The sequence below is a fragment of the Mirounga angustirostris genome, unplaced genomic scaffold, assembly GCF_029215605.1.
Source record: "Mirounga angustirostris isolate CCGP_5_RB_7025 unplaced genomic scaffold, mMirAng1.0.hap1 SCAF_1, whole genome shotgun sequence".
NCBI lineage: Eukaryota > Metazoa > Chordata > Mammalia > Carnivora > Phocidae > Mirounga > Mirounga angustirostris.
Window position 1 is genome coordinate 79852047 of NW_026991709.1, and position 27344 is coordinate 79879390.

The window sequence follows — 27344 nt, forward strand, 5'->3', positions numbered from 1 at the left end:
ACAAAAACTTGTACATGAATACTCATAGCAGCAGCTATTATGACTCATAATAGCTAAAAAGTGGTAAAGTGCACTTTTGGGTGCAAAAGTCTATCAACTGATGAATGAATAAATAAAACGTGATATATCTATATAATAAAGTATTATTCACTAATAAAAACGAATGAAATACTGATACATGCTACAACATGGATGAACCTTGAAAACATCACATTAAGGAAGCCAATCACAAAGGACTTCATATTATATGATTCCATTTATATGAAATGTCCAGAATAAGCAAAACCATAGAGACAAAGTAGATTTCAGATTCCTTAGAGATGGAAGGGTTGCAGGAGGACAGTGGAGAGGGAGATGTACAATGACTATTAATCAGTACAGGTTTCTTTTTAGAGGTGATGAAACTGTTGCCGCGATGCTTGCACAGTTCTGTAAATACAATAAAAAAACATTTGAATTATTCACTTTAAATGGAAGCATTGCACGGCTTGTAAAGTATACCTTAATAAAGCTGTTTTAATGGCTCTTTACAGGTACCAAACTACCTCACCAGCCGGGTACCATACTTCTTTTTTAATGGGTGGGTAAATGACAGGTGCAGAGGATAAGGTCTGGGCGGTACAGTACTGTATTTATCAAAAAAACAAAAACAAAAAACAAGTGTAAGTGAACCAGAGTAGTTCAAACCCATGTTGTTCAAGAATCCACTATGCATCCTGCTTTTGTTGGGTGATAAATGAATTAATCATCCCTCCTGTGACATCATTATAGTAGATACCTCTAGCACTTAAAATCATAGTTTATACATGTGTTTAATGGTTCTCCCTTACTAGACAGTGCACTTTTTCAGAATAGTGATTGCGTCTAATTTCAGCACATCAAGAACTGACGGAGTGCTTGGGCACTTAATAGGTGCTCAAATGAAGGTTATTCTCAGGAAGGAAGCATCCCCTATTGAATTTAAATAAACGCAAAGTAAAGCATGAGACCCAGTAGGGATATCTGCCCTCTCCAACCAAAAGGCGGCACAAAAAAGGGCAAAAATTAATAAAGAAGAAGAAAGGAATCAAGGATGTGAGAAAAGGGCATCTCCTCCCTCCCACCGCCAGGACGGTTTCCGTGGAAAGTTCAAAAAGAGATTCGGGTGTGGCCGGTGACATCACGGCACCCCGGGCGACCACCAACCACTAGAGCAGGCCATCCACCACACTTACTTTCCCGCCTCACTGAAACCCAGAGATGGTGGGTAGGGCCCCGCGAGCCGCGGGACTTACGTCACGTCCGGTTCCGGACGCGCCACAGCTAGAAAGGGAAGGCCGAGCGCGGAGGGGCGGAGCCAAGAAAGCGCGCGTTCGGAAAGGGGGAGGGGCCGGGTTAAGGAGCGCCTCGTCACGTCCGGCAGACTTAGAGCCCGTGCGGAGGCGGTGCAGAACGCTTCGGTATTCAGCGGCTCGGGAACCTGTGCGTTTTGTGAGGCTGCGGCGGAGCCTCCATATAGAAGGCGCAAGAGGTTGGCAGCTTCGACTGAAGCACGTCGAGCGGCGACAGCAGCTAGGAGTCATGAGCGACAGCGGCGAGCAGAACTACGGCGAGCGGGTACGTAGAGGTGGTGCAGGGGGCGGCTGTGTGGTTCCAGCTTGCATCTCTTCCCAGGCCCGTCGGCCTCGGACCTGGAGACAGGGACGATTTAGGCTCCGAAGTCTGAGGCTGGGAAGCATGGGAGTTGGGTTTAAAAAGCCCTTGCGGAGAGTGTCTTTAGGCGTTAAGTAGGCCACCGACGGGTTTATGTGGCCCCCTACCCGAGACGGCGGGTTTTTTTCCGTTAGAAGAGGGGGAAAGATAAAAAATGGCCGCTGCGTTCCCTTGGTGTTGGGGGAGGGGAGCGGTATCTTATTTCGCCGTTGCTCTCCTGCGAAGCCTCGCTGCCGCCATCTTGGGCTGGCGGGCCGGGCGCGCTGCCAGAGGCACAAAATGGCGGAGGAGCCGCGCGCCAAGGCGGGCCCGCGCCTCACAAGGCCGCGTGGGGGTGGAGAGAGAAAGGCGAGGTTCTCTGGGGGGTTTCGCCCGGCGTTTAGTTTAAGAAAGGATCGTTTTATGGACCCCAGAAAGACGGAATCTAGGGTATTCTGGGGGCCTCTTTTAGGGTGGGGGAAACGAATCCGAGGTAGACCAGTTCTGGGCCCGTTAGAGGGGGTTCGCGCGGGCTTTGTATTTGGCCTAAATGGAGTGCTTTTCTTCAATACCAAGAGTGCTTTCAAACGAAAAATCGTTACCAGAGCATCCAGTGGACTAGCTAGCCCCGAGGCCGCAGAGCTCTTCTTTTATGGAGTGGGTATTTTTCACGGGATTGTGTACAAGAAACTGGCGGGCAATAGTTTATGGCGCCGTTATTTCCTTTGTTTTGAGGCATTCTAAGTCTGAGAACCACAGCTTCTGTTGGTGCACTTTTACTCTGAGTCTCCACCTCCCAAATGTGGAGTTCGGTGGGGCTTAAATTACAGGAATACGACAGTTTCCGGGCTTAAACGTGATACAAAGCTTGTCAGAATCTTGCGCATTTTGGAAGTTACGGAGAATTTCTTTTTTTTTTTTAAGATTTTATTTATTTATTTGAGAGAAGAGTCAGAGGGAGAAGCAGACTCCCTGCCGAGCAGGGAGCCCGATGCGGGACTCGATCCCGGGACTCCAGGATCATGACCTGAGCCGAAGGCAGTCGCTTAACCAACTGAGCCACCCAGGCACCCACGGAGAATTTCTTAGGAGGTTAATAAAAAGCACCATAGAAATAGTTTTGGTTTTTCTTTCTTTTTTTTTTTTTTTTAAGAAGGCGATTTTTTTAACTTTGGTAAGGAGTAAGTTGGGTTCTTTTACAGTTGACCTGTTAGGTTTTCCCTTTCTCCCGGTGTCATCCTAAGATCTCAGTAGCAGTCGTCAGGTAAATCTATTCAAATATATTAGCAAGCAAACTGCTATAAAACAGATTTGGGGCCCTTCATTAGGAGGGCATTTAAAAAAAAACAAAACTTCCCTATCTTAGCTTCTGGAACGTTGTTGAACTAACTGTGTAACTGGAGCCAAATCTTATTTAGCCTGAAATAACCAGGCTTTACCTGTACAGAGGAATATTGGCTTTTTACGCTTTTCTCTAAGACGGTTGATGACACCGTCACCGGTGCGTCTACCATTATTTTTAAGCCCTTGCTTTCTTAAGGTAAAGTTTCGATTGAGCTCACAGATTGTTAAAGCTGTGATTTCTGATTCTACCAGTTGACTATACTGTTGAAACTAGTCACTGGTGTTTGTACTGGAAAGCAAATGATAAATTTAAGTCTTCAGTTTTCTAAACAATTACTGAGTACTTCTTGCGCTACTGAGAGAATACAAAATGGCTGGTTTCTGAGTAGAAGAGCTCTCAGTTGAACGTACCTGAATAAGTTACTTGTAATGGTGTACTTGTGAAGACGAAAATTGTCCAAAAATAGGCGTATTTACATAAGAAACAATTGTTGAAAGTAGGTTCCTGGCTTGAGAGGCGTCATCCCAATTATTTGGCATTCTTGAATTGGGTTTTTTTTCCTAGTAGTGAAACATACATCCTAGTTTTTTCCCTATCTTGTTTATATAGGTTAGGTATTCACTAAATTCTTATGGAAGGAAAGTTATAAAATAATTTTAAGCTGCATGTTGGAAATTAATTTCTATCTTACATAAGAGTCCTGAATCCTGGAAGTGTTTCTAAACTTCGAGGTAGTGGAATACTTCCACGTTTATTTCGCATTTTGTTTTGTATGTAGATAGCTTTCCAATTGGTGTATTGGAACCTGAAGAGGTTAAATAGACCTAAAAAAAAAAAGGCACGTTGAGGTTCCTAAAGAACATCCGGCAAAACCCTAAAGCTTAATGGAACAGATAAGATACAATGCCATAAAAAGACTTAAGTGTACATAACAGGTAGGTCTGATTGGCTAAAAACTTCCTTTCGAAAGTGCCTGAAAGCTGTGGAAAAAGTTGCATTCAGGGTAATAATCTTGGACATGCCTGGTATGAATAGCTTCTCTGGAACCTGAAAAATTACTGTGAATCCACTCTAGGCCCTCAAACACTTCAAACTATTAATGTAAATCATTAATAACAAGCCTAATCAGTACTGTTAATGTAATCACTTCTAATACAAATCTCCTCAGTTTGGCTGGAATCCCATCCCCCACTTAATTTAGCTGTCCAGAATCCAGACATTCCCGTACCTGCGGCCCCAGCATAGTTCTAGAAATATTTTTTACCTTATTTCTTTAGACTTTTGAAGTTCCTTTCCTAAACAGACTGGTTGAATGTGTGCAGTAGATTGTTCTCCGTTTGATCACCTTTATTGAGTGACTATATTGACACAAGTGTGGTTAAGTGTGTCCCTTATTTTCTTTTAAATGCATACTTAGGGTACTTTCTAGAATTTTTGTGGTTCACGTCACACTTTGAGTTACGGCAGAGTAGCTTTTACTTTTATTTGTGGGGTTTTTTCATGTGAAAGTTGATTTAAATTAAAATCTGTCTCTAGAGTTGACTTCCTTGATGTAGCCGAACCTGTGCAAATTATTTTTGATCTCCAAATTCAATTCTTTTCCAGTACTTTCCAAAAAATGCTTGCAAACATTTTTTGGGAAAGGGTTGACCGGCACCTTTGCAAAAAGTATTCTTAGCAGCTATGTCACAATTTGGATGAGTAAGAATGATAAAAGAGTAGCAAGTTAGGAGGTGCATAGTAATACTGGGGGATAATCTTTAAGGTCCACTAATGGTCACACTATTTAGAGTATGCAATGTTTGTGTGTTTGGTCTTGGCACTGGTTTAATGCTCTGCCTTCCTAATGATTGTAATTTCTTCAAGATTCTACAAATGCGTCTATACTTAGAGAATCCAGAAACTAAGGAAACACTGTTGTATGAACCAGATGGTTTGGATTTCTGTCCTGCTGTCAGGATTACAATACCAAGCAGTTTAAGAAAATTTTCTGGTAGAATATGGGCTATATAGTTTTTGTAGAAATAATGTTTGCAATGTAGATATATTATCTTTAGTCTTATTCTTTATGGAGATGAATAGCATCTGGATACCATCCCATCAAACTGCTTTTCAGATTTCTGCAGTTTTTCTCTTCTGCTTAATCTTGCATTGTCTTTCTGTATTCTTTGTTTTTAGCCCCTAACTCTGAATTCTGATTTTCAAAAACTGAAACATCTGAATCTATTTCTTTCTAAAGAATTACAGCCATTGCACCAATTCCTTTAATAAAGGATTGAATTTCCTCCAGTGGGAGGAAATAGTTTGCATTGTTTCACTGTGAGTCTGGTTAGGTATGAGTCTCTTGAAGAAACCAGGTTGAAGAATATTTTTCTTGGTTTTAACTGAGAATGTTTTAATGTTGTGGATGTCTGGAACTAGAAGGTGGCATTTTCAAACTGAAATTACAAGTGATTACAAGGTAAGTACTCTGGTTTTGTAAAAGATTAAAGAGGAATTCAGGTGGTGAGAGATGTTAATAGTATTTACTTTTCCCCCCTTTATCTCCAATAAAGGCCAAAACCTAAGTGGTAAATATTAACATTTTCATAGTTCACATTTTGCCTAAGAGGACAGAGCTACAATTGTATTTTTTGAGCCTTAGCATTCTGTGTTATGTTGATCAGTTTTCATTCCTAATTGTATTCTTTTTTTTAGAAGGGATGGTGATTGAAGTTTAGGAAATTTTAAGTGTTTTTATCCAACTTAGTTTTTTGAGGTGTGGGTTACATTGAATTTCAGGTATTGTTGTCACTTAGTCTTGTTTTTAAGCAAGCCAAAAAAAGGTTTTTCACTATAGCAAATTGGACTTTTCAAATTCCCAAAATCTTTCTGAATTAGGTTGTGGAGGTTATTTTCAGATGCTGCTTTGATCAACATAGATTGCCCGATAGTGCAGCATGCGTGAGGCCCCTTTTCAGAGTCTGTATTATTGATGCAAGAGATGGGCTTACAACTGATTTAGGCAAGTCAGATGAGGGGGCGCTGCCCCACCTCCAGGGATTTTTCTCAGTCTTCTGAAGATTTTTCTCCACCCAACCTTCTGGTAGAGTTTGACTACAGAAAAATAAAATTAGTCTATTGATGTGACTATATTTCTAGCAGGATCAACAAATTTTTCTTTGCCCTGTTAACGATTTTTAAGATATTACCCTGTCAGCAACCTGCAGAGTTTGTATATGTTTTTAATGTTATTTGAATTCCAGCCGTAATACCTAGAATCGATTTTTAACAAAAATTGTGTTGATGATGGGAGAAGTTTCTGCTTATTTCTAAGTTGGATCTCTTAACATTAGCCCAGTAGTTGGTCATCTGGTTTTATTAAAGTGGCCACTTGAGCTTAGTAGTTGAGTTGAAATAAACCTAATATTTACATTATCTAGCAACATGTTTTGATCTTCGAATATAAAAGGAGGAAGATGGTTGGGAAGGGGTAATTTAAAAAAAGGGGGGCAGGAAGGCGTCCATATTGAAAAGTTCTGATACCTAGAGCTTTGGTCTCCATTCTAGTATTTAAGCCCTGTATCTGTGTTATCTTTAGGAGGCCATAAAGAGGAAACCTGCTTGGGCATTCTGATTCCACGATTACATTTGTGCTGCCAGCAAACATTTCCCATTACATTTTAGTGATGGATATAAAAAGAAAATCAATTAATTGACTCCCTTAAATAAAAAGCTATTTAAAATTTTTCCTGGATTAAACAGACAATAATTGACTTTTCAAAAAAAGACGACTGAAAATTGTGCTTTCTTAGGAAAGACATCACAACACTTCCCATGATAGCCATGGTTGTCTTTATACCCAGATAGATTTATAAGAACTTTTTTCTTTTTTCAAGAAACCTTTAATTAACCCCAGTCACCCCAAAAGAAAATAAAACTAGTAGAGAGGAAATTGTTGACAAATGAAAGATCATAAGGTGAAGTACAGGATAACAAGGAGAACAAGGATGTTTTGTGAGGACTATTTTGTTCAGGGTGTTCAACAGACACAATTATACTTCATTGATCTGTTAAGTGATGTTGAGTTTTTTAAATAATTTCAGGAGGTGAGCTATAATTTTCTACCAATATTGCCACCTTAAAAAGTAGGATTTCTCCTTTGGACTGCAGAAGATTTTAATACTTTGTTCATTGAGGGGGAATTTAAACACCACTGTTGAATTCAAGTTTGTTCTGCTTTCCTTCATAGCTACTTGGATATAGTAGTTGGTTGACAGTCTTTTTATGCTTTCAGTGCTAAATTTAGTAGTTGAACCAATCATATTCTAAAATGTCACTAGAGCAGCTTTCTCTAGGGGTGGGTTTTGAGCACTTTAGTCCAAATTTTCTGATTTCCCTGACATTGTCTTCTCAGAGCTCTTTAAATATGCAGTACAAAAATGTGTGACATTAAATACATTCCTTTACTGTGACGTTAAATACATTTCTTTATTATCTAGTCAAGTCACAAGTTGTAAGCCTCTCCAATCCTGAGCCTTGTCATCATTGTACAAATGAATTGTCCATGCTTTCCTTTCTTGCACTTTTGTATTAATGTGTCACTTTTTGACTAGAGATGTGCTTTTGACACTTGACATTTTCTATTGATGAATACAATAAGTAGAAGTGTGAAATGTAATTAAAGTTCTTAAATGTTAGATGAACAGCAAATGTTCAGTTGCGCACTTCGCATTCAGCTTAAGCATGATAAATCTATTTGAAGTAGACAATTGAGGTTGATTACCTTATATTTTAGAACCAACAGGAGGCTAGTTTCAGTTTTTTGAGCTGCATATTCTAGGGTTTTTGTTTTTTTTTTTTTTTAAATCCAGAAAAAGGGATTTTTTTTTTCTAGTTTCAGTTTTGGCACTGGATTTTATCCTGGAGTTTTAAAATATCTTCATCCTGTTCTTTTTCTATTAAGGTTAATGTTGAAGAAGGAAAATGCGGAAGTCGTCCTTTGACAAGTTTTATAAATGAGTATTTGAAGCTCAGGAATAAGTGAAGCTGAAATTTGAAAAAATAAAAGAAAGAATGCATGCTAATTATCAGACCAGAAGTCCCACTTGTAGAATATTGAGCAATTTGTGTGAAGTGGGGAAGATGAAAGAAGTCAGAATTTGAAACGGAAGAATGAAGAAAAGAAATAAAAATGAAGTTAAGATAAGAAGTAATCTGGAATCAGAAAGCACTACGCTAAGTAATTACTAGTCTGTTTATGTGTCCCTGTATATTTTGCTAAACATGCATGCATTATTTGTTTAATAGAAGAAAATATATACAGGGCAAAGACGTGCCTTCCAGGGGAAACGTTTAAATTAGGTAATTCTAATTTTAACTTCTTAGTCAAATGATTGAAATGCAATTTAAAAAAATAATAATCCTTTGTAGTCAAATATGAGGCAGGAATGAGCTCTCTGGCATGGGTAACAGTTGGCTTCATGTTGTCCCTCTAGATTTTTTCATCTAACTCTGCTGGTCCTGGGGTATGAGTGAGTACCTCCAGAGTTGGAATTGGTGGTTTGTGCCACCTCCATGGACTCTTAAAATTCACTGATCCCTATCCTTCAGTACTGAGCAATGTATAATAGAATGTTTTCTATGTTTGTCATAGTTTTCCTAAAGAATGTCACCAGGATGGTTATAGAACCGAACCCTCAAAATTGAAGCAAACCAGTGAACAGGTTAGCCAGCTCCTTTTGGCATTTATGAAAATATTTTCTTTCCAGATGGCATAGTGGAAAGCTATGACCAATTAGGCCCTACCTTTTAAGATGCAGGTTCTAAATTCACAAGGATGAGTCTTAATTCTTCGCTGTTTAATGCCTTTTCCAGCTGAAGGACTAGGATTACTGCTAAAAAAAAAAAAAGTTTACCTTAGAATGAGGTGGGTCACACAAGTGAACAGGATCTCTCTTAACTCAAAGCGGCAATAGTGTTAGGTGCTTTATTCAGTAAACAGCTTTATTCCCTTTTCTCATTTTCTGCTATTAACACTTAATTGTTAGAATGATGTGAGAGGTATAGATTATATTATAAAGTAGCTTTATTCTGGTTCCACACTCCCAGTACTTCCTGGAAAAAAAGAAACCTCAAAGTTCTATTATTTCCCCAACTGTGTGTTTTGTTTTAGTTAAATAAAAGAATCAAATGATCAGTGTAATGTTATTTTCAGTTGTATGGGACAAGTACACATGTCAGAATAATACCCAGTGGTAGCTAACCAAGAGTTGCCCTCTGTTGGGAAAGCCAAAGTTACCACTTCTCCTTCCTGAAATGAAGACAACCTAAAAAACTTTCTCTGAGAGTTATTAGATCTTCCAGCTCTTGGAAAAAGTGACTTAAATGACATTTCTAGAAGGATCTGTTTTCTGGGGTTTTAGGGCCAATGTGAGATCTGTGCTTTTTGTAATTATTTCTGTGTTTTCAAGGAGAAGAAAATTATTCCCATTTATAGTAGTTTCCAGCTTTTGCTTTGTCCCAATTATTGGTTTGTAAAAATTTTTTGCCATGTATAAACTAATAACATTAAGTTAATGTTAATTTTGCATTCCGAATTACTTACAGATTAGGCAGAGAGATATGAATGGATATTCTATTTCTCTTCAAGTCCATGGATTCTTTTATCAGGAGACCTGAAAGGTCCGTGGGGTCCAAAAGAGGAAAGATCTATTAAGCCTCTAAGTGGAAGGAAAGCAGTTTGGAATTTGATTATATGGTCTAAGCTGGATAGATGTATGGTGAAACTAAACACTGATGCTGGTGGACCATCCCATCCATTCAAGGTTCCCCCCACTATCACCCGTTGGCCAAAGTATCTTTGAGTCTTGACCGTGCTTTCTCCTCTCACCCCCACTCTGGCTATTGGGTAGGTAAGAGGGAGATAGGCCTCTGCAGGGGAGCAGAGAAAATGAGAGAAACAAGGTTCCAAGACAATGCTTTTGCCAAGAAAAATCAATAGGCAGGAAGCATAAAACTCTGAAATTGAATAAAGCAATGATACTTAGCATCATAAATATGTATGGTACTTCTAAGAAATGTAGAAGACCAACTCCAGAGTTATTAAAATGAGCTCTAGTTTAGGGACCTGTATTCTTAAATGCTGTGTAGGTTTACTCCATACCTGTTTAAGAGCCACTGTTCAAAATCTAATTTACTGCATCTAGTTTCTAAAATAATACAGAAGAAACCTAGTGATTTGATGGTTCCAGATGGTTTCTACTTCCTTTATCTCTCAAAATGTTTTTCTAAGATGGTGCCTTTCTCGGAATAGGGGGAGATGAAGGTTATTTTGTTGAAAGCCTTGAGTTTTTTTCTGACCTGCTCCTTTGAAGTTGTATATTGTTATATGACTAAGATCAATCTATAAAAACTTGATTCCCTGGGCAAAAATTCAGGGAATTTCTTGGTTTTGTATTAACTTTAAGTTCATGATCCTTTTCGTTGAGGTATTGAAGGTCCAGAGTAGTGGGGGGTTTTTTGGTAGGGTTTTAATGCCTTGACACACAATTTTTAGCCCTAAGAATGGACTTGAGTTTTCTTTATGTGGAGAATTTCCCAGCTGGTTGTGTAGATTTGCCCATGTTGGTTTAAGTTAACTTTGTTTTTAGATTTGGCTAATAATTTTAGGTATCATTTCTTCTGGACAGGCTAAATTTCCTTGAATATATATTTTCAAACAAGCTGAGGGCCAACATAACTACAAAAAGGGGGTTAACTTCTTTAAGAAACATCCCTGACAAGAAAGGTAGGAGGAGGTGGAGGCATTGTTTAGGTGTTAGCCTAGCCAAATATCAGTATAAAAGGGAAAATCTTTGCATTCTAGCTGGTGTTTCCTCTATTCCTGGCCTAGGAAGTGATTGCTCACAAAATATATATGCATATAGCCAGTTAGTCTTAAGAGGCTGAGAGGAAAGTCTTAGAATTTCATAGACGCTGTATCTTTGACCCTTGATCTGCTAGGCTAAAAGTACAATCTCTTACCATTGGGCAGACAGGTAGAGTAGGTTAGGATAAGGTTTTTCTGTTTAATGAAGCAAGAGGCTTAAAAGGAGATCTTGGCTTTCTACCATTTCTTCCTTTATATTCCAATTCCTAGGCTGACTGATATTAACTACAACTACTTTATTGGTAATCTTTTTATTATGAGTTACTGTGAGCATATTCAGCTCTCCTTTCCAGAGTAAATTGTTTTCTTTGGTTTCCATTAAAAGCTATAATCATTCCATGAAGTAATCTTTTCTAACATTGGAATAAACGAAGGCAGTTAACTTTTGGGGTCCCTTTTTCTATTTTCTCTTCTAGGTTAGCTTTTGCCTGTGGTAAAGATGCCGGAAACTGCACCCCACCCCCATTTTGTGAGAACTACTTTGTCCAAGGAGAGGAGGGAGGTGGATTGTGCTTTTAAATGTCTGTGTGCAGAATATTTGCCAGAGAATGCCAAGAGATTGTTATTTGGGGTCCCCAAAGCTGTAGTACACCCTTTAACCATTCCTTGTTAAAGGTAGCTGTTCTCACTAATGAGTATCTTTTTCTTTGAACCTTTTTACAGTCAACCCATGGGGGTGATGGAGAGAGGGGGCTGTCACATTTCATGTCCCTTCACACTGTGTTTTATAATGACTGAAATCTTACTGGGAAGTTTCTAGAGTTCTTTCAGGCCTAGAGACCAGAACTTATTTTACTGATTGAGTTACTCTTTTCTTTACTGTCCTAAACTTCAAACTTGTTTCTTCTATATTGCATATAAATTTTTGCCCTGAGCATCATAGAAATGATCTTCCAAATTTTCTCCCATCAAGCTGTAGATCACAGAACATAATCTAAAAAGGCTATAGCTATAATTTAAAATCCTATTCTATCCTTTCAAGAATGGCCAGAATATTCTGAAAGTTTACCACACAGGGAGGTCTCCAGTGGTACTTTTATCCAGTAGCTTCAACATTGAGTCTTACTCCTACAGTAAGTACAGACTTACTGTACTGTTTTGGTTCTTTTTGGGTCTGGCCATTTCTGCTCTATCTTGGGTGGAAAGACTCACTAGACTTTATGCCTTTTAATTTGCCTTAAGTTGGAGCCTAAAGTACGGTTGTCTTGCTTGATGATAACACCTTTGCTATTAGACTGAGTGGGTTTGTTCTCTTAATCCGTTGTTTCTGTTTTGGTGCCTTGGCAGGACATTTCCTTGGTTCCATTATTTTATATGTATGTCTTTTCTGCTTATGAGTTGACTTATGTTTTGACTCACTGGTGAGCCAGTTACCCTGTTTCCCCATTCTTTTGCTGGTTTCTTTAGAGATTTTCCTTACTGTGCCACTTACCTACCAGGTAGTCTAGTTTTGATTGGGAAAGCCATGGCTGTATAGTATATACCTAGACTTTGGTTTTTACATGCAATTCTGAACTCCCTACCTTCATGGACCTTGATAGGAGCCCCTGATTTAATCTGTTCTGGTTTTAATAGGTCCTTTATGTAACTTACCTAGCTACTTATTCCTAGATCCCCATCAGTTTGCCCTGGTTCATCTCCATTTAGCCCAGAAAGCTGTAGATCTCTGGCACTGTCTTTGCTCTTCTGCACAGTTCACTGCCTTTCTGCCGTGGTTCCATCTGGTTGCTTTGAGATTTTTAGGGGCTTCCCACCATGGTTAGATGGAATAGGGTTTAGTGTCCTTCAGGCTGGTCCTTGCTTTCCACTAGGTTTCTGCCTTTTGCTAGGACTTGAAACAGATTGTCCTTGCCTCTTTTCCCCACTTAAAAATAAATAAAACTTGAGAAGTTAAGGTCTTACTGGGAAAAAAAAAAAGGCATTTTAAAAGTAAGTTTTATGACTTTCATAGGGTTTTGTTTTATTGATGGCAACTTGATTGAAATAGAGGTATAAGGTATAGGTGTCATAGTTAATAAGATTCTTTCTCACCCTAGTCTTTATGGAGTAAATCCCAAAACACAGTCCTTGGACAGTTCCCTTAACTGCTTGGCTTTGGCACCCCTTTCTGAAGAGAGTGGGGTCAGTTAACTCTTAACCCTGCTCCAGAAAAGGTGGAAGTTCAAGTTAATTGGCTTATGTCAGTTGGAGCAATGTAAATATACCAGGTATATTCAGTTCCTGCCCTTACCTATGTTTTCTTATCTTGGAAGGGGATTGCTTTCCCTCACCATTTATCTCACAGCAGCTTATTTGTTTTTAAAGTTGCCCAGAAAGTATACAAATTAAACTTTTGACATCTACGTGTAGGAATCCCGTTCTGCTTCCAGAAGTGGAAGTGCTCATGGATCTGGGAAATCTGCAAGGCATACCCCAGCAAGGTCTCGCTCCAAGGAAGATTCCAGGCGTTCCAGATCAAAGTCCAGGTCCAGATCTGAATCTAGGTAAGAAAGACTGTCTTGGGATTTTCTTCTGTTACTCTTAGCTCTGAAATTGGTGTGTGCTTTGTAAATTAGGAAGATAGAGAGGGTTAGATCATTTGTTGGCTTATTTAATATTGGTACTAGCAATGTACTTAATCATAAGTTCTGGGACAGAAGACTAAGTGGTTAAGAGCCTGGGCTTTTGGCGTTAGGGTTCAAATCTTACCTCTATTTTTTCTGACTTGGGCAGATTACTTAACCTTTTTCCACCTTAGCTTCCTTATCTTTAAAAGGCGAGTTAGTACTAGTTCTTCAGAATTGTGAGGATTCGCTATGAGTTTAAGTATAACAAATGGACTGCAGAACATTGGCTTTCATAACTGCAATTCTTGATAAATAGGTGTAGTGTCTAATATTATATACATGTGTGTATAAAACAAAAATAATACCATAACACAGCGCACTTTTTTTTTTTTTAATGTTGGTCTAGAGTAGGCTATACGTCCTTGGTTTGCCCAGGACAGCCCCAGTTTATGCCTATTATCAGGCATAATTAACAGCACCTCTTTTCTCTCTTACAATGTGTCCTGTCTGGTTTAGATGACACTTCATATCACTCTAGTTAAGAGCGATTGATTGGTTTTAAAACACTGCTGGACAAAACTATGGTGATGGTGATTTTATCTTAAGTGAATGGTGGGCATAATGGGAGAGGCCGAAAAAATAGAGGGTGTTATACTGAGGGAAAGGGGGGCACAAATCAAGCTAGTAGGAAGTGCTGCATGTTTTAATGATTACCAAATTTTTTAGTGTGTTAATTGATCTTCAGTATGTTAATTTTGATCTCCTTTATCTTAAGAAATGGAAGAGAGCTGATAGTGGTTTGGAGCTCTTTCTAGCAGAGTTGAGATGACTGTAGATACAGAAGAAAAACCTCAATTTAATGTTAATATATGTCTGAATTGTGTTCCGTCTTTTGGATTTTAACTCTAGATTATTAGAAGAATTAAAAGCTGTATCAATCAGTTATTTAGTCATAACCCTGAAGCTTTTGTCTTACAGGTCTAGATCCAGAAGAAGTTCTCGAAGGCATTACACAAGATCAAGATCTCGGTCCCGCTCCCATAGACGATCCCGTAGCAGGTCTTACAGTCGAGATTATCGAAGACGGCATAGCCACAGTCATTCTCCCATGTCTACTCGCAGGCGTCATGTTGGGAATCGGGTAAGATGAAAAAATTGCTAAAGCAATATGTCTCTTCTGTTTTGAAATTAGAACTGATTACATTTGACAGACTTCTGGCAGTGAACACACAAGTTCTTTAGAGACTTTTTAGTGTTTTGAGGTTAGTCTATTTAAAAGTATTTCTTATGTTGTAAATGGTCTACATTTGAGCTATCAGTCATATGTAAGCAAAATACTGTGGCAGTGGTGTAGCTCAGCTCATCAAATAAAAAATCCCCATTGTGCATTACTGTCTATATGTGCCATATTAATGTTACTGAAGTTTTCTGGGTTAGCTTTAATACTCTTTTTAGAATGCTTCTTGGTTTTTCCATTTAATTTTAAGCGCGTTTATTTCGGGTATTAGGGCTTATCTTCCCTGAAAGAGTTATTCCCTCTGGCTTATAGAGATAATGCTACTCATTATTCTTACGCCTAGAATAAATTCCTAGGAGGTGAATCCCTTGGGCAAATTGCTCTCCAGTCTCCCCCCACAAAAATGCCAGTTTTGGTCTTCACTAGTATGAGTCCCTATTTCCCCCTCCCTACACACACACACACACACACACACACACACTTAATTCTGAGGTTGAAATGCTCTTCACAGGATTTTCTTTGGGAGGGGGTGCAGAGGGAAAGAGAATCTTTTTTTTTTTTTTTAAGATTTTATTTATTTATTTGACAGAGATACAGCGAGAGAGGGAACACAAGCAGGGGGAGTGGGAGAGGGAGAAGCAGGCTTCCTGTGGAGCAGGGATACCGATGCAGGGCTTGATCCCAGGACCCTAGGATCATGACCTGAGCCGAAGGCAGATGCTTAATGACTGAGCCACCTGGGCGCTCCATGGGGGAGAGAGAAGCAGGCTCCATGGCCAGCGTTGGAGCCAGATGTTGGGCTTGATCTCAACCCTGACATGATGACCTGAGTCAAAATCAAGAGTCCGATGCTTAACTGATTGAAGCACCCCAGGCACCCCTTTTCTGCCCATTAATGCTTGCAGCTATTGCCATAACACTGATTTTAAATTTTAATTTTTCATTTAAATCTGCTTTATTGTTAGTGACATTTTGGGTAATTTTTATGCATTTTTTCTTAACTTTGGTTTATGATAAATTTTAAGGTTTAAAATTGATTTTTCCATTTCTAGGCAAATCCTGATCCCAACTGCTGTCTTGGAGTATTTGGATTGAGCTTGTACACTACAGAAAGAGATCTAAGAGAAGTATTCTCTAAATATGGCCCCATTGCTGATGTGTCTATTGTATATGACCAGCAGTCTAGACGTTCAAGAGGATTTGCCTTTGTATATTTTGAAAATGTAGATGATGCCAAGGAAGTAAGTAAAAGTCTACCTGTATCTTTTTTTTTTTTTTTTTTTAAGATTTTATTTATTTGACAGAGACACAGCGAGAGAGGGAACACAAGCAGGGGGAGTGGGAGAGAGAGAAGCAGGCTCCTCGCTGAGCAGGAAGCCCGATGCAGGGCTCGATCCCAGGACCCTGGGATCATGACCTGAGCCGAAGGCAGACGCTTAACGACTGAGCCACCCAGGCGCCCTCCTTGTTTTGTTTTTTGTGTTTTTTTTTTTTTTTTAAGATTTTATTTGAGAGCGAGAAAGCACATGAGGGGGTAGGGTCAGAGGCAGAAGCAGACTCCCCGCTGAGCAGGGAGCCCCATGCAGGACTCGATCCCGGGACTCCAGGATCATGACGTGAGACAAAGGCAGTTGCTCAACCAACTGAGCTACCCGGGCGCCCCCCCCCCTTTTTTTTTTAACCTGTATCTTTTTAAAATAGTCCTATTGTTGACTCCCAAGTACAGATGAACATAAGGATAAGGACAATTTTCGCTTTTATATTGTAAATAAGATATATTTATAGTTACTTACAAATATTTGTAAATATTTACAAAAGTATTTATACTGGATATTTGTGGCCTTGTCCCAGGTGTATATAATAACTTAATGTATCTTTCCAAGGCAAAAGAGCGTGCCAATGGAATGGAGCTTGATGGACGTAGGATCAGAGTTGATTTCTCTATAACAAAAAGACCACATACCCCAACACCAGGAATTTACATGGGAAGACCTACCTAGTAAGTTTACTTTTAAGATAAAGATTGATGGCTGAGTGCATTTTCTCTAAGAACTACCATGTACCCGGGGAAAATTTTCGACATTTCATCCAGTCCTGCCACAGTACAAATCATTCTTCCTGTTTTATTTTTTTAACTGGGTAAGACTATTCAAAAGAATATATTCCATGGAAATCTTGTATTTGTGCTGCACACTGGTAGATGACATCCCACCATATCCTACAGAAAGGCCATATATCTGGCTTTGCTTGGTAATTAATATTCTTGCTTAGACCATTTTTATCGTAATGGAATCTTAACCGTTCTAGGTAAAAGTCAAGTTTATAACAAATTCTACTCCTGTGCGTTTAGTTTTTGTTAAGCAGAGTGGAAAACAGTTTTCACATTGAACTATATGATAGGATATTTCTTTTCCTTTGTCATCATTCTCACCAGTGTTTCTATATTGGTCAAAAGCTCTGTGTTGAAGTTTTGGTTTTTTGTTGTTTTTAATTTAAATATTTCCACTCCTGAAACCACATTCTTGCAAATATTTTATTTTCCTTTAGGAAAATACATTTATGTACATTGTTACAGGGAGCAGAGAAAAAGGACAGTGTTTATCCCGTATCAGTGAATTCTTAAATAGGAATAATAATCCTTTTCCGGGTAACTTTTCTTTTAGAAAAGGCCTGTCTATGAATTAATAATTAGGGGGTTGTTAGTAGATACTATTTTTGCTCAATATAAGAGAGTAGAGAGATTATACTTGGAGCAGTTGCCCAGTCATGTCCTTAGCTCAGCTGTGGCTCCCAGGACCCAAATGAGTCATGCTGCTGTGCTATTGTCTGAACAGCTTTAAACAATAACAGTTGTATGTAGGAAGATAGGGAAGGAAGGCCACGTGGTATTTTATGAAGATACTCTATGAAGATGTATTTCACTGGATGAAATATATTTATGAAGATATATTATTCATAGTGGCAGCTCACGCCGTCGGGATTACTATGACAGAGGATATGATCGAGGCTATGATGATCGAGACTACTACAGCAGATCATACAGGTAAGTTAACCATAGTAGATTTAAGTTGCCAAAAATTTGAAGGGAGGTACCAGTCTCTTCTCCTGAATCCTAATTTAAGGCACGGACCTTAACACTAAACTTTAGTGTTTAATAAAATCTTTTTTATACTAAGAAACGTAGGGCTAGAGTTAAAACTAAAGATTTTTAGGTTATGTGTCTAGTCAGTTTAACTTAATACGTGTATTTTTTTAAAAAGTCAAGTTGTAAACCAACTGAAATCCCTGGTTTTGAACATGGCAGTGGAACCAAAATTACAGACCATACTTCAGTTTTTTCACTCCTTTGTGCTTGTTCTTAAGTTCCATAAGCTGCATTTTTCAAGTCATTGCTTTATAAAGCATTTTTGGTGTCTAATGTATGATGCTCTCTAGATAGGGAAAACTAAGTCTTGGAAGAGTCCAAAGAAATTTGTTGAAGGGCAATAATTTGGTATAAGAATGGCTAAAGGTTTTTTTATTACCAAAAAATTGAACCTTTTTGGGGGTGATTAATAGGGAAATAACTGTCGTGCTGAGAAACACTTTGGAAGATAAAATGAAGTAAAATCTTTATTTTACCTGCAGCGGGCAATTTAGACCCTGTCTTGCTTATGAAAATGTAAATTGTATGATTAATCCTTGGTGCCTTATTGAGGTGTGGCTGTCTTTTTTTTTTTTTTTTTTTTTTTGTACACTGTTTTGAATGTTTAAAGAAGTTGATTGTCAACTACCGACTGTGGAAGCGAGTCCTTAAGCTTGCTTTTGACACTATGGTCCAGCATTTTATCCCCAACAAAAACCTTTTTTGAAAGAACATTTGTGTGTTAATTGGCACTCTTAGGGATTAATCTATGGAGGCTGGGAAGATTAAACATTCAGGTTTTAATTCAGTTGAGCATTTACTTTAGAAGTGTAATTTGTTCTGTTACTCATTTTAGCCACCAGAGAGAGCTCTATGCCATTTTGTAAAAAGGGTGACAAAAGTTAGGGCTTTAATCACTTTACTTAAAAAAATGACCTTTCATTTCTCCGTGGGAGTTTTAATTATACTGCATAAATATTGTTTTTAAAACTTGAAAAAAAATGAATGTGTGTTGCTTTTCTGCCTTCACAGAGGAGGAGGTGGAGGAGGAGGAGGATGGAGAGCTGCTCAAGACAGGGATCAGATTTACAGGTATGGCAGGAGAGGATTTTAAATGTACATGGTACACAGTAGAATGGCTTACCTAAAGACACTTGGTTACTAATATTTTGGGGGTTATTAAAAGTTGGATCACACAAATTGGATTGCATGAAATTCATAAAATACTGCAACTGAAACCAGTAATAGTGTATACATGGCTTCATTTGTGTGTTTACAGAAATGAATTGGGCTTATACTAGGTAATTACTCAATGGCCCCATTTTGTACCTTAATCGATGATAGTGTAAATTAAGGTCAGTGATAAGCATCCATAATACTCTTAGTCTTTATTCCTTACTGCTATTTTCTGGTACTATTGCATTTTTGTTAGCTTTTAACGAGCATCTTAGTAAGCAAGTGAATATTCAAGTCAGTCTTAGAAAACTGCTTTGAAGCACTAGTAAAATTTGTTTTGGGTGTTCGTGAAGGTGTGCTTGGGATTAGTGGTTTTATTATCTAAAACAGACTTTGGAAATACCATGACTATTGCAATCCTTATATATCATTTAGTCTAACTTCAATCTATGGAGTCTTAGACGGTCTTGGCATTTGTTTACAGAAGGCGGTCACCTTCTCCTTACTATAGTCGTGGAGGATACAGATCACGTTCTAGATCTCGATCATACTCACCTCGTAAGTTTCTAACTTGATACGATTTTATATATTATAATAGTATGGCTTGAAGTTACCAAACTACAGTAGATAGTGGGTTAATTCAAGTAGTTTTATCTATATTATAATCCACCCACCCACCCTTGGTTTTTGTATGTACCGTTCAAGGAAGTATATGAAAATCCTTGGAATCTTATTGCTAATTAAAATAGTAAATGTATAATACATTCTGGTTACCATTTGTACCTTTCTTTTCAGGAGGGCTTGCAGTTTATGTACAGCCTGGAAACATTTGGGTGACTTTAAAACCTTAGCTCCTGGGGGTTGAGTTATACTTCCCAGCTATTTCTTTTGTTCAGTGTTGGTTCTTTGATTCCTAGGGGAACCCTTTTTATAGGAGAGAATCTGGTGCATAGAATTTTCTAATGGTAGAATAAAAAGTCTGAACATTAAAGTATACTTGATAAATATGCTTCAATACTGAGAGACTGATTATTATTTCTTCCTAGGTCGCTATTAAAGCATGAAGTTGAAGACTTTCTGAAACCTGCCCTAGAGTTGGGATATTGTTTGTGGACAATATTTTTTATTGTCTCCTGTTTAAAAAGTGAACAGTGCCTAGTGAAGTTAGGTGACTTTTACACCTTTTATGATGACTACTTTTGGTGGAGTTGAAATGCTGTTTTCATTCTGCATTTGTGTAGTTCGGTGCTTTGTTCAAAGTTAAGTGTTTTCAGAAAAGTATGTTTTGCATGTATTTTTTTACAGTCTAAATTTTGACTGCTGAGAAGTTTCTATTGTACAAAACTTCATTTAAAAGGTTTTTCTACTGAATCCAGGGTATTCTGAAGATCGAAGCCTGTGTGTAAAATGCTACCAAATGGTAAAAAGCAACAATAAAGTTTGGTTTTTACTTTTCTTTCTAACATCAATGCTTAGCAAAACTGTTCAGATTAGGTTGTGTCAGTAGTAAATCTCAAGACAAAAATACCCATTTTCCTCCAATCCATGAAACATAGTATACTTAATATACCTGCAACTAAGTGTTAAAAATTATGCTCTGTAACCCTGTACTGCTAGTACTAGAACTAAAGAACTTTCAATACAGCCAATGCTTAATGCTTATATAAATGTGGATTTGTCAGCCTTTATGTAATCTGTATCATATAAAGCAGGGGATAAGAAAAGAGGTACACGATGTATGCCTTTTAAAAGGCTATTTCTTAAAGCTGTTACAAGGGGATAATGGTATTTCAACTAGTTATCAGCAAGTGACAATACATTCCACCACAAATGTACTCTTGTTCTTCTAGCTTTTAGACTATGGAAAAAATTAAGTGCTTCAGAGTTCGGGAAAAGAGAAAGGGAACACTACACCTGTGTTGTGGATGAACTGAAGACTTTGCCTGTTCATTTTTTAAATATTATTTTCAGGTCCTTTGCTTACCAAAGGAAGCCCAATTTCACTCAAATGTTTTGAGAACTGTGTTTAAATAAATGCAAATGAAAAGAGTAAAAGGCTGGTACAACTCAGTTGACATAGAAGATTTTGTTTTAACCTTGTTACTTATAATTGGAGGGTTTTTTAAAGTAGTTTTTAGTCCCTTGTACAGTATCCCTTAGGCTGAAATGTATTCTTTTTGCCTTTTTTTTTTTAATAGATAAATTGTACATTCCTGGAAAATACATTTAAGAGGGGAGTTAGGTACTTGAGTGATTGTCTTCATTTGGATGATGTTAGTTATATTAAATAAGTCTAGTCTCCACACTTGCCCAGAGGGTGGCCAATTCAGTGGAAAATGCAATAGACAGGTAATTTATCAAAATCATTTAGTATGTCCCAGGTATCTGTAAAACAGTTCATTTAGTCTGTAGCAGCCATGAGATGTAACTTACCTTAAGTTAAAACAACTATTAAATGGTAATCCATATGTGGGCAGATGTCCATCCACAGTCTGTACTTTCATTCATGATGCCATTCTGCCATACTCTAGATAACAAGATGAATAAAAAAAAGCGGGGGTCATGGGGTGCCTGGCTGGCTCCGTTGGTAGAACATGCAACTCTTGATCTCAGGGTAGTGAGTTGAAGCCCCATGTTGGGTGTGGAGCCTACTTGAAATATATATATATATATGTATATATATATTTCATAGGTAATATTTGCAGGCCTTAATTTGTCCCACTGGGTGGTATCTCTCATACTTTGGAAACTGTCAAATGGATTTTAAAATTCTGCATGTTTGTGTTTCTGAATAGCACCTGGAACTAACTTTGTTTCAAATTTATTGTCAGCCAGTTTGAGAGGAAGACTTGGCCCCTCAGATGGTTGTAGAATATGGTCCAGAAGGGGCTGGATTATAATTTTGTAGTGCTAAGAGTGTACCTGAAGAAACATACCACTTACAGGCTGTCTTGCTAGGGGAAAGGGTAGACCAGCACCAAAGCAGTGGGTGTGAGAACTGTGGGCATCCAGTGCAGGTCTCACTGAATGAGGTCCCCTACACAAATACCTAACCTCTTACTGCATTACAGTATATGGAGTAAGAAATAGATTTCCCAGCCCTCTAATTGGCCTCAGGTCTAGAGCAACTTCAGAAAGCAACCATGCCTAATTGATGCATCCCAGAAGGTGTTGGCTTGCAATTAATTCATGTAAGCCACCCATTATCCTGCCAATAAAGTGGGTTTTTTTAAAGCTAGCGATCAGTTGGGCTTTTGGATCTGGAAGCATTTTGACTTCTAAATTGCTACCAGGAGTGTATTACAGGCAGCAGACCTTGAAGAAAATTTAGAATTTACCGGGTTTGATGGGTGGAGACTCCTTTCCTATTCTGGGAGAGGAAACAAGTAGTCTAGTCTGTTCATGTGCCTCTGATGGTGGTCATCTGGTGAGTCCCTTGGGTTAACTGTTGGCATACACCAATTTAAAGAGACAATGTCAGAACCATAGGAGAGCCATTGGATAACTTAGGGATTGGATAAATTAAATCTTGAAATTCTTGCCTCAAGGCAAAAGAACCCAGGTTTTTAAATGCCAGTACTAACAATACATTGTTTACCACTACAGGCCTGAGATGATTGAAACCAAATGCAAGGTTGATTTGGAGGACTGCTGAATTAAAATAGTTAAAATTCATAATCTTACTAGGGTCTTGTGAAAGCATACATTATTCAGGAAATGTCAGATCCCAACAATTGGCGTAAGTTTTTGTTTCTTGTTCTTTTTTGGAGGCCTTTGAGAACCCCAAGCCCTCCAAAATGGTCTTTAGTTGCTTCCCTTGCATAAGGAAAGTATGCCTCAGGATAAAACTAACAATTCTCAACCCTCATTTCCTGCTAATCAGTATTTCAACTTGCAAAGGCTCAAGGGGAGAAATTATGAATTAGACTGGGAACAAAAGTTTCATCCAGAAGGTGAAATTTATTTACATTATCAAAATTAGGTAAATTTTACAGGGAAGGATTTATTGATGAGTGCACACCCACAGTTTTGCTTCAGACAACAGACAGATCTTGATTATATAACAAAAAAAACTGGATCTTGTGAACATAGGCCTGACACAATAGAGAATTCATAAGACATTGAACTTGAAGAAGAGGCCAGAAACCCCAAATAAGAACCACCTGTGCATATGAACTTTACCAGTTTTGCCAAGGGGTTGTGCAATCATTTGTGCACTTAACTATGTACAGTAGAAAAAAAATACCCAAACTTAACCAGAAATATTAGATACTGGCTTACAGTTAAACTAGTTCATGGGAACCAGGGACAGACACTATTGTGACCGAAAAAAAGTTAAAACGGGCTTGGAACGAGGGGATGAAGAGGATTCTGTTTGAAATTCATTTTGTGGTAAGTCCGGGGGAACTCCAAATCATCCTGGGGGGAGGGAGGGAGGTTCTCTTCCCCCTCCCCCCTGCAATCCTGTGCACGTTTTAACTAGTGTCCCCAACTAGGAGGATCCTCTTAACCTTGGGATAAAGGCCAAAGGGAAGCCATTTAGGACTTAATAAAAGTCATCCTGTCCCTGAGGATTACAGGGTAGTAGTGGTGGCTCTGGCAAATCTTAGAGAATGCATACATTTTCCATTCACTTAGTTTTGCCAGTGTGTAGACCGGTGGACATTTTAAGTGGTCATTTTAAACATGGGTGCTAATTCAGATGAATTTTCCTCATTGGGACAAATAGGGCACTTAGTCCTTAAAATCTAAAAAGGTTTTTTCACCATTCTGGTCAATATCAAGCAATATGCATTTGTGTGGGAAGGAGAGCAATTCACCTTTACATCTTAAAAATTTTTGAATTCCCAAAGGTAGGCAAACTACACACACTGTACTAAATCTGGCTGGTTTGTTTCCAGTTTTTACAGCTAATCACCATTCACTTAATGTATATGACTGCCTTCACATTATAATGGCAGCATTGAGTAGTTGGGACAGATCATTTGACCCAGAAAACTGCAAATTGCTGACCTCTTAACAGGAAAATCTCTGCTTGCTGATTTTAAGTCCACAGGTAACTCATCCACCTCCCCATCCTACCTGAGCCTGATTTACAGGTGGCTCTCTACCTTCTGTGCTTCAGCCAGAATCAGACTGTTAAAGACCCATTCAGAAGACCCTGATGATTAACAGCAGTTTTCCCAGTGAGAACTAAGAGTACTGTGTACCTCCACTGTCTTGGTCTAAAATTTAGATAAACTATCTCCTAGACAGTGTCTTGTGACCTTTAATATATGGCTAAGTAGGATAGGAGGGTTTTTTTAATTTGATTATTCACTTAGGCTAAACGTTAACCACTTTGAAGAGCCTTATCTTGCCAGTAATAACCAGCCCTGAGCTCCAGTGTGAAATAATACTTGGAATTAATGCACTAGGTAGTTACATTGAGCTCCATTGTGAAGGGGACAGTAGTTTTAATTGCAAATAGAATGCTGGAATTGGATTTCTTGACATGCTAATATCTGCCACACAGCTTGGGTTTATTCAGGGTTCTTCAGAAAATGGAAAGTGTGTGTGTTAGACACTTTTAAATATAAACTATATAATTCACTTTACATTCTCACTACCATATCTTAAACATGCCTTTAAAAATACTTTAGAAAACATCCATTTGAGAATTCTTAAGTCTTTAAAATTTTTAGACTCATTACCAGAAATTAATCTGTAAATTTCTATTCCCCCATTCTTAAGTTCTAAAATGGACTTCAGTCCTAAAGTTGTATGAACATTTACCCTTCTCCCGGCAAATAATGAAAATGCCTAAACCCTTAGTCTTAACCACAGTTAAGTATAATCATCCTAGAAGCATTTCAAATTCGATAGGTAAAACCACCACTGAAGTTTTAGAAAAATGGGTTACCTGGTATGAAGAGTCCTGCCTTTTTGTGCCTCTTAAAATTTAATTCAGTGCATCCAAGGACAAGTAACACTGGGAATAGAGAATGACTATCTTCCATTATCCATTTCATTCATTACTCTGATACTCCCCACTATGATGTGATGATAGAATTACACCATAAATTTTGGCATTTAATAGGAAAACCATTGTTAGAATGAGTATTGAGCTCTAAGCGGTGAAGACATGCCATCTGTTTTAACCCTACATTAGTTTAACATTACATATTCAACTTTTATAAATAACTTCGTCAGGGAAGACTACATTAGTATGACATTTGAGAGAAAAGAGGTGAAAGCCATATGTAAATCTGGGGAAAATACTGATGGACTTTTAAGTTCCTTGGTTTGTTCAAATCTAAGGCACACCAGGGAGGCCAATGTGAGTAAAAAAGATTAAGTGGGTAAGTAAAGAGCCATATCAATTTGTGATTTTTGTAGACACTAAGGAAAATTTGGGTTTTACGATGGCATGAAGAACCATTGGCGGTGTTGGGCAGAAGAGTGAGCTGGTAACAAAAGCTCAACTCTGGAGTGCCAATGTGTAATAGAATGAGGTCTTCATCTGTTGGAAAAGGTACATAAGAGGTGATTTTGTTATAATGTAGAAGATCTGTTGGATACATTTGGAGTGCTATGACATCCCAGTAGAGAGGCCCTGGCTAGGCTTGGGTCAGATGACAGTAATACTCCTGGGTTTATGATCATGTTTACAAAGTGTTTTGTAAGCCGTAAGACCAGCATATAAATGTAAGAGACTTTTGAAAACCATACATATGAAGGTTGAGTGGTCACTCAGAATTTAGTAGACCAGTCTCTTCGACTGATGCACTCTGAAACATTTCTTGTTTCCATAATTAAAACCTTATACTTGCCAACCTTTTCAGCTTTGTGGAGTTCCTTCAGGTAACCTCAGTTGTATCTAGTCCGCTATTACTGCATAATAAACCATAGAAACTCAGAGGCATACACTAAGTATTTAGCTGCTGATCTCAGCCAGGCTCCCATCTGCAGAACAGCTGGTGTTTGTTAATCTAGACTGCAGTGGCAGAAACAGGTTGGCTTCACACTGCAGGTGTGTGGGCCTGCTCCACTTCTCAGCCTCCTTGGAAAAGGGGGCAAGCCAGCACATGTTCCTCTCATGATGGCGGAAACACAAGATCAATCGCACAAGTACGTTTCAGGCTTCTGCTTGTCAACTTTCCAAGGTAAAAGCAAATCATGTGGCCAAGGAAAAAGCCACAGGATGAGGAAATACACAAAGGTAGTTGGAGGGATTGCAGAGGTACATGCCAAGGGCACAGATAAAACAGAGAAGGCTCAATAATTCAATTTGCCATACCAGGTTTTCCATTGCTGGTATTGGATGTGTCGTTTTCTTAGCTTCTCAGGAGACAAGATGGGTCTGGGATACCAATGAGTTTTGCTGGGAGACTATGTAACACCAAAGATGCAGAAAATCCTAGGTAAACCCACCCTTTTCTGCTTGTAGTGCATACGCCTGTGACTTAGGCTTGGTCAATCAGATGCATCCAAACTTGACATCAGTAACCAGTAACCCCAAGAAGTAAGGACAGTAGAAATTATTCAAGTGGACAGGGTGGCTAAGAGCGCCTCAAACGTGGGGAGGAGGGAAGGGGTGAAGCTGGGAGTGGGAGGTGCTTCTAGCTTCAGTAGCCAGATTGCTTGTGTATGTCAGCAGCAGTGGGGCGAGCTGTGGTTTGGCAGTGGCAATGACCACACTGAACTGACTGGGGTAACTTTGGCTGTTAAACTTCCTTCCAAGCCTGGTTCTCCCCCCTTCCTGCAGTCTGCAAACTACCAAATGGTTCTATTTAAAAAATAATAAAACAAGCTCCTCTTCTGCTTAAATCAGCTGGCATTTTCTATTTTTTACAACCAAGAGTTTTCACTGATAATACTCAGGTGTCAGTTGTGACACCTAATTGGTAGCCATCTTTAGTCTCAATTCCTATCCCTTTGAATCCCTTCTTCACTTAACAAAGTGGATGTCTTAAAATATGAATGGAAATCAGATCACATCACTCCTTTGCTTTGAAACGTGCCTCCCTCAAACCTTGTCACGACCTCATCACGTTGCCTGTCTGATGTGAAAAGAAAAAAATAATGAAATCTTTTGATGGCTTCCTGTTGCATTTAGACATAAATCCAAACTCTTAGTAGCCTGCCAGAACCTTCATTATTTAGCCAAGCCCCTAACCCACCAGGTCTCGCCAAACCTCCTCTTGCAACTCACTGTCTTCTTTTGAATACCAGAAGCAGGAGCTTCCTCAGTTTTAGTAACATGCAGCAGGAGCTCCAACAGTAAGCCAGCCACTTGGGAAGAGAAGGAGAGAAGGGGGGGCAGGACTGGAGCAGGGGACAGGGGAACTCAAGCA

At 38.7% G+C, this 27344-nt stretch overlaps 1 protein-coding gene, 1 long non-coding RNA gene and 1 pseudogene across 6 annotated transcripts; all 3 read left to right on the forward strand.

Annotated features, from left to right (window-relative positions):
• Positions 1 to 1219: 1219 nt before the first annotated feature.
• On the forward strand, positions 1220 to 21063 carry TRA2B (transformer 2 beta homolog). Of its 5 annotated transcripts, XM_064584028.1 has the most exons (11): positions 1340 to 1596; positions 7962 to 8237; positions 8652 to 8721; positions 13275 to 13408; positions 14450 to 14612; positions 15761 to 15949; positions 16592 to 16707; positions 17668 to 17751; positions 18865 to 18924; positions 19493 to 19566; positions 20055 to 21063. In XM_064584028.1, the coding sequence occupies exons 5-11, from the start codon at positions 14580 to 14582 to the stop codon at positions 20063 to 20065; spliced, it is 567 nt and encodes a 188-aa protein (XP_064440098.1). In that variant the 5' UTR covers positions 1340 to 1596; positions 7962 to 8237; positions 8652 to 8721; positions 13275 to 13408; positions 14450 to 14579; the 3' UTR covers positions 20066 to 21063. The 5 variants fall into 5 exon arrangements, with proteins under 5 accessions (XP_045726272.2, XP_064440098.1, XP_054362534.1 ...); XM_054506559.2 differs by lacking the exon at positions 8652 to 8721; XM_064584029.1 differs by lacking the exon at positions 7962 to 8237 and having other exon boundaries at positions 1457 to 1596.
• On the forward strand, positions 8227 to 12822 carry LOC135363549 (uncharacterized). The gene is made up of 2 exons (XR_010409216.1): positions 8227 to 8359; positions 11342 to 12822. It is a non-coding gene; the product is annotated as an uncharacterized LOC135363549 (long non-coding RNA).
• Positions 21064 to 26929: 5866 nt separating the features above from the next.
• LOC123840569 (small nucleolar RNA U13) lies at positions 26930 to 27056 on the forward strand (annotated as a pseudogene).
• Positions 27057 to 27344: the final 288 nt, after the last annotated feature.

Coding starts and splice junctions, on each gene's coding strand:
- TRA2B (XM_045870316.3), top strand. CDS start 1,240: ATGGTGGGTAGGGCCCCGCGAGCCGCGGGACTTACGTCACGTCCGGTT. Junction 15,950..16,591: donor ATGTAGATGATGCCAAGGAA/GTAAGTAAAAGT, acceptor TATCTTTCCAAG/GCAAAAGAGCGTGCCAATGG. Junction 18,925..19,492: donor GACAGGGATCAGATTTACAG/GTATGGCAGGAG, acceptor ATTTGTTTACAG/AAGGCGGTCACCTTCTCCTT.